Source organism: Lepidochelys kempii, chromosome 2 (genome assembly GCF_965140285.1).
Source record: "Lepidochelys kempii isolate rLepKem1 chromosome 2, rLepKem1.hap1, whole genome shotgun sequence".
NCBI classification, from domain to species: Eukaryota; Metazoa; Chordata; order Testudines; family Cheloniidae; genus Lepidochelys; species Lepidochelys kempii.
The window spans coordinates 80,879,342-80,887,043 of NC_136381.1; the positions used below are offsets into that span (position 1 = coordinate 80,879,342).

The window sequence follows — 7,702 nt, forward strand, 5'->3', positions numbered from 1 at the left end:
TCCAATAGATGGCTTTTTGTAGGATGGAATATGGCTCTCTGTGGGATTACAGAATTTTCCTCCTTTTCTTTTCTCTACCCTCCCATCCTTCACCTGCTTGTCTTGTCAATGTTATGCCTGTGACGTGCTTTCAGTTTTAGTTTATGAAATAGCCTTTCTGCTGTTTGTGTATTTCTCCCTAATTCACTGCTGCCTCAGAATACATTTTGGAAGCATTAATTGCTTTGGAAAACTTGACCGATTGCATGCTGTTTTGACTCTTTAAAATAAGTACAATTGCTTGATGAAGGTTGAAGCTGCCCCAGCTCTTTCCATTGGGGACAGTGTTTGTTGTGTCCTGTCCTACTCAGCATTTTTCTCACACCACTTGTTTCTGAATGTATGTCTTCATTATCTCTTGAGAATCTCCATTATGTGCCAGGCAGTATAGTCTGGAACACAGAGCACCAGTGCAAGTGGATCCCATTTCATGGTTTGTTTTGTCTCTCTCACTTTTGTGCCTTTTTATTTTTAATAAAAAATGTTATTGCAGCCGAAGTACTGAGCACACATGTAAAGCTCCTTTCAATTGTTTCACACACTGCTGCGTGGCTCTTCCAGACCCAAAACTGATTACGTGTAGCTCAGACAGTCAAAAAGCAGGGGATGACTGACACATACTCCCATTAGATCAAAAACAAAAAATACCCCCAAAAATCTCTCTTCGAGGTAACAATTTGGCTCTGACACTAACCACTCAAAAGCAAAGAAAACCAAATGTAGGTTGTCACTCCATGTTTAACTTGTCCCATTGTTTCTAGGTACTGCAGGGTTTCAGATCAGTCTGTGGTGTTATAAGCGCTGCAATAATGGATGCAACAGGATGACAGAAGGGTAGACGGTCAGAGTTAACTCTTAATTCCCTTGCTTTTATGGTTTAAAGTCAGAATCTATTACCCGTGACCAACCAACATTTTAGTCCGCAACATATTGTCACTGCTTTATAGCACTTTGAGATGACTTTGTGGAAGATGATATATAAAATCAAATGGAATAATAATCTCTTTTTAACCACTGGCCTTGGTGGATCTGGAGTCCCTGCTATATCAGCATTTAATCATTTTGTATTCACATCTGGAAAACGTGCTTCCAAGTGTCACTGGGTCATTTTCCTTTTCATCTTGAGACAGGCACTACTTAAAAAATTCCTCGGTCTTACCCTGAGAGAGATCCTTTTCTTGCCAAATATCCCATGAACGTACGTGTGTGTGTGTGTGTGTAGAAACGATATGATGTATTGTTAGATTAGCACAGAATCACACAATATTCATCTTTATTTTTCTGTGGCTGCATTTATGTTTGTATTCAGGAGTGGCTCTTGAGGGTGTGGTTCAATACATGTTCACTTCACGGAAAATGATGTCCATCTTTTGGGCATGGGTTTGTTTTAAAGTGTTGTAGTCTGGAGGAGTCTGTATGTAGATTAAAACTGATAAAACAAGGGGAGGGGACTGTGTACTTTAGGAACTGATAACGGGACACAACACCCTTCACCTCTAGGTCACTGGTCCGAATAGAGCCGGGTCAGTAGTGACAAAAATTCATTACTATCTGATGGCTGTTCTGTGGTCTGTGAAATAAGATTGTGGACTTTGTCCAGTTCTCTGTGGATATGGTCTACATCACAAAAGAAGAATCAGCATGAATTGGGAACCTTGTCTTAGTTGCCGGATGAAGCACAGAGACTAATGTAGCATCTCATCCAATAGTGGTGATCCCTTTGCATTAGGACTGGTGTAGTGAAACTTGCACTGCTGCTGCCCTCTTTGCACTCTTTCTGTGGATAAATAGCAAACTTCATATTTCCAGAGCTGATGCTGTCACCTTTTACATGGCAATAAATTCACTTAAGGAAACAAGGGTTGAGTTGTTCTTTGGTGGATAGAGGGATAGTTCTGGCTTCCCCACCTGCTTGTCAGTCAGCCAATTGAGTGCTTTGGTGGGCATGTCGGCTCCTACTTTAAAATATGCGCTTCTGATTGGGGGGAAATGTCTGGTTGAATTTTCTAGTAAGGATGCTAAAATTAATGTATTTCTAGTGTGTAGGCATTAAGGCCACATAAGAAAAAGAAATGTGTGTCTCATTATATATAATGGGCTAAATTCATCACAGTGTGACTGGGCACTGGAGCCAGTGAAGTTGTGTTCACTTTCAACAGGGCAGAATTTGCTCTAATGTACCTTGAGGTATTCAACTGATATTCATGTGACTTATAGAAATGATACCAGTGCTAAAAAGCCTCATCTTTTAACAGCAAACTTTCTCCAGGCCATTTAAAAGAGAGATGGCAAACATGTTTCTCTTGTATACAATATAATATATTCAGCGGGTAGCATTGTTAACGCAGCTTTTTCTTGTCGCAATGCCTAGACTACAACTAAGTCACTTCTTTTATTTTTGTTTCAGAATCATACAATGACCCAACATAGCAGTTAGTGCAATGCCCATCTCTTCAGGAGAATCCTTTGTGGCACAAAAAGGGAACACGTTTTACTCTTTGCACGAAACTTTCATTGTTAATGTATATTATTCAGAAACATTGTATTGTACCATAAAACTTGTATTATCAAAACTGTTGGATGTTCATGTGTTTGAACTTTTGAGCACCGGATAGACTTCCTGTATATAACGTGTTGCACATGTATTATGTTGTCTGATACTAAAATGGTCTTATAAAGACAAGTGGACTTGGGCCCTATTCAAGAAAGATAAAAATAATAATGTGTGAGGAAAAAGGCTTAAGAAAATGTCATTTTCAAGAAAGAGGGAGAAAAAATCTCTGTTATACTACAGCTGTTTGGCCTTCCTTTCATTTAAACTTAAGTCTAGAATCTCTCTCTTTTGGTATACAAACAGATGAATCTGAGACTATTTTTTATTGCTGAAGATTCTTGCAAAAAACATGAAAAGACTCTTTCTCACAGAGCAGGAACCCACAGTTGAATAAGGCCCGTATATATATTTGTAAGCCTTGCGATATGACAGATAGCATTACCATATATGCAATAGTTGTTATGTAGATTGTCAAAGAAACTTTTTTTTTCCTGAATACCATTTGAAGCTTTGAGTGTTCAAGACTTTCCTTAATGATTTCACACAGCCAAATTCTTGACTCAGTTGAACTAACCTGTATGTTACTGTTATTAATGTTTACTCTGCGGTCTGAACCTGGAGATTACTGGAATTGTTTTCCAAGAGGAAATAAATTCAGTTTACCATTATGTATGAGTGCAATTGTGTCTTTTCTTTTTCTTATTACAGTACCATTAAAAACATATCTGCTGCTTCACTGCAGTTGAAACATGCACTTGAAGAAAATATTCACTGATTTTTTTTTTCCAATTAGCCAAGTCAATAGTTTTACTCCTATCTGCTTGATGCTTTGGCTCCTAATGGGTCACAGTTTATCCAAAATTTCTAATAACCTCAAGTGTGGAGCAATTATTTACATATTTCACATGCCGTGCAAGCCAAGCTTGCAACCTTCAAACCCTGGAGAGAGAGAAGTAGCGCCTAGTGATCTGAGTACAGGATTCAGAACCAGGAACGACCTCAATTCTAATCCCAACGCTGACACTGATTCTCTGAACCTGAAGTCCCTTACCCTTTCTACTGTCATGGACAGTGGTAGGGGGACATGGCTAGAGCATGCTGCAATACAGCGATCTCCACCAGCACAATGTCCACTAGGGGGCTGGTATAAGCCAGTGTATCTTAGCCCTGGCTGAGGGCTGATTGGTCCCTGGCTGCTCTCAGTGTAGAGGAGAAGGGGAAAGGCCGTGCAACGGCACATTAGCCCATCAGCGTGCCAAACACTGCTCCAGCTCACCTGAGAATTCATGCCAAAGACATGCGTTAGATATGTGGGCACTGTATTTCCTGTTGCTTGAGTTGCTGGATTCATCCTATTGAAACTAGTGTTGCTGAAATATTGCAGTCTTAGAATTGTGCATCACAACAGTCCAAATGGCTGGAACTGACAGCCTCATGCTGTCCGAGTAGATATAAAGGGTGATTTCCAGTTTGCTGACTGTCACGTTTTGACTCTCTATAGTTGGAGAGTGAAGGGGGTGGAAGCAAAGTACGAAAGTCTCTGGTTGCCAGATATTGAAGAAAAATGTGTCCCATTTAAAACTCCAGCCTCAAGAATTGTATGCATATTTTGCCAAGTACAAAAAAGAAATTCCTGGGTTTTGTATGAAATTCTCATTTGTGCTGACAAAAGGATAAACTCAGGCAACAGTACACAAGGCACGTAAAATGCCAGATCTATTTATAAGTCAGAAACTGTTTCCATTTTCATTCTCATTAATATATTGCTCATCTCTGCCAAATTGGATGTGATGATAAGTTCTTTATTCCTGACAGATACCTTAAAAGATATCAGACATTTCAGCCTTCGTGTGTGAAAGCATGACATATTGGTAAAGACTGAAAATAGCATGTTTCTAGTAGAGTTCAAATATATAAGAAATATTACACCCTACTGTTTTTGTAAATGCCAGAGTGCCACTGAGTTGAGACAGATGGTAGCTGGGAAAGATGCAATCTTATAATCAAAAGCTAAAATATGTCAAAAATATGTTAGCAAGTACAACACAGCATATTACTAGCATCTCATATCATGACAGCTTGCAAAACAAGCAAAGATGTTGAAATTCTAGTTATGTAAATAAAGTAACAGTAAACAGATCAACAGCAAATGCGATGATGGCTTTATGCATCGATTGTCCCTTCAGTTTAGGGCTGGGGAATAGGAAGGTCTTATGGTCACATTCATTCCCAGATGGATTCTAAGAGCTGGTTGCTAGTATCAAGTGCTGGAATCCACTTACCTTTTTGTGAGAAACAGGTTTGTTGGTGATACCTAAAAAGCTGTTTAAATAGATTACGGAAGACATTCAAACATCCCAATGAGGATTGAGTTTTCTGTGGGGATTTATCACAGCATTTAGAAAAACAGCAAGAGACACATATACCATCTTGCTCAATACACAAGGCTCTCTGTGTGGATGTGTGTGCGCACTTCAGCTACGGCATGCTATACACCCGTTTGAGTCAGCAAGAGCTACAATGAGCCAATCCTAAAACCAGTCACCAGAATGCGAAGGGGGAAAATCTGTTTCTCAGGGATGTTTTGCTAGATTGATGGACAAACTGTCCCCTCACCTCTAAGACCCTGGTTTTAATCCCATCATTTCTAAGAGACACGAGTTTTACTGTGGTAGTTTAATGAAATGATTAGTCCAGAATTGCCCAGGTTGAAGGGAGAATACATATAGAATTTATATTGCAGAAATGCAATAATTTATCCAGTTAACATTCTGAGCACAGGATTTCTGAGGAAATGCACTAGTGTCTGTCTACACAGAAGATGATCTGGGAATGGTCACTAACCTTTATGATTCCGAAATAAGAACTTTTATAAAACAATGTCATATGTGGTTGCCTAAAGTTAGGCACTTAAATCCATGTTTAGGCACTTAAATAATAAGGGAATGAACACTTGCAAGTCCTGGGGAGAATGGTGCTTATCATAGCTTCTTTGATACACTAACAGAACAATATTCTCATAGCTTTTCCTCATTTGGGGCACCCTTGTATAAAGAACTGTCAACAGTTGTCAAAAAAAAAATTGCATGAAGAGAATCCTAAAACAGGCTAATGTTTATTAACTGTTTCTAAATGGCAGAATCCAATATGGAATCCACTCCATATTTTATTGACCATTATTGTAATCTTGATGTGATGAACTATCTATGTATGTTCTTTTGCTTTGTTTCACTGCCATTGTCCTCAACAAAAGAGAGGGGGAGACGTCTCTTACATACTGACATATGGTACCTTCTATTTATAACAAGATTAACAATTAATTCACACCTTGATTGAGTCCCGCTTTATTGAGATGTCACAACAGATTCACACAATCTGCAATGGGAAAGACTTACAACTGTTAATATTGTGACAACCAAGACACCTAACAGTAAATGAATCGTAACTGGCGACAATTAGATATAATTCAGTGTGAAAACAGAATATTGTGTGCTGCTGTAAAGTGTGATAGTGAGAAGGACTCCTTTGAATGATCCTATCCATAAATTCAGAAATGTAACCTTGATTCCAGTCTAATGTATTCATTCATACATTATTGCTCAATTAATGTTCAAAGGGTCTTTATGTCTTAGTGGTAAATGTACCATTCTCTTTTAAATGCTTGCTCCACTTCTCTGTAGCATGAACAAATTAGTCATTTTACTGAATCCATTCAATACATAGGGCTTTTCCCCTTACTTTTGCTTCCTTTATTTTTATGTATATGAGGGGTTTTCATTATATTATTATTATTATTATTATTATTTATTAGTGAACTGTGAGTGCTCTAGTAATGGACTCCCTGAGGAAGCTGGAAGTCCCAGGCTACCAACTCTTACATGCAGATCATCTTCTGTGTGTGAAGCACAAAGCATGACAAGATCTCACTCATGTTTCAAAGCTCTCTCTCTTTTCAGAGCTATTTGTTATTGTCTCCACCATCACAAGTTTAAAAAAAGAAAGTTAATTAAATATGGAACAAGACTGAGCAACATCTTTTAAACCATCATGTCATTAGAACTGGATTCCTCTGAGAGCCGCTTAAAAGGGGTTTGAGAACAATGACTGTTCAATCAGATATTTATGGGCATAGTTATGTAAACACACTCTTTATTGTCTATGTATATTTAATATAATTATCAGTTTTGTACTCGGACTCTCAGGAGACCCAACAAATCACAGTGTTGCTTTGAAAATGTCAGCAGAAAAGACAATTATGTTGCTTGCAAATATTCATAAATTATATTAAAAAGTCCTGTGAAAATGTATCCTATGTAGCAGAACCCTTTTCACCAATAGAGTAATCACTGTATTTCTTTGATTTGAATGCTTATTATAAGTAGCAAGGAAGTAACTTGAAAAACCTTAAAGGCACAGAGCTTACTAATCTTGGCATGTAGGCCAATGTACTTTCTGTATATATGAACACGTATTATTAATGATGTCTTTGATATGTTTTATTTTCTTTTAAATAAGGTTATTGAAACTAGAAACAATGGATTCTATCCAAATGTTAGTACACAGGGACATATGTAACTGATTTTAGAATTTTTTTTAGATTCCTAGTATTTCACAATATTTTTGACTTCCACTTTTGCTCATCATACGTTAGAAAAAATAAGTGGAGAACTGTTCAGTAAATTAAATGTGCCATGCTTATGCTAAACCAATATGTGTGCTGGAGTTAGATGAACACCTAGTAAGTGCTTGCACTTCATTTCTACTGCAAAATATACAGTCTGCAGCTCAACATCTTAATTAGCAGCTAATGACATTTGAATGGGAAGGTTAATGTTAAGCACACAAATTCAGTTAAATAAAGTAAAAATGACATAAATTGAGATATTCCATTCTTAATTTATTTTTAAGGATAAATCTACTACAATGTTTTGTTGTAAACATAATTATATGTACCGGAAATATTACAGTCCTTAGTTATATGCTAGACTATATTCCCTGAGAACTAACTGTCCTTTCTAGTACACTTTATACTAGTGATCAATGGTAATGTTCCACGTCACTAATGAAGAAAAGATCATTTGGTCTTGTTTTGTTCTCCCCAGTGAAATA

At 37.5% G+C, this 7,702-nt stretch overlaps 1 protein-coding gene across 6 annotated transcripts in view; it reads left to right on the forward strand.

The window, feature by feature from the left end:
• The window catches only part of ZNF521 (zinc finger protein 521), a 269,241-nt gene extending 265,980 nt beyond the window's left edge, over window positions 1-3,261 (forward strand). For all 6 annotated transcript variants that reach the window (XM_073331350.2, XM_073331352.2, XM_073331354.2 and 3 more), the window contains one exon: window positions 2,447-3,261. In XM_073331350.2, coding sequence (XP_073187451.1) covers window positions 2,447-2,476 — 30 coding nt within the window. In that variant the 3' untranslated portion in view covers window positions 2,477-3,261. The remainder of the gene's footprint in view (window positions 1-2,446) is intronic.
• Window positions 3,262-7,702: the final 4,441 nt, after the last annotated feature.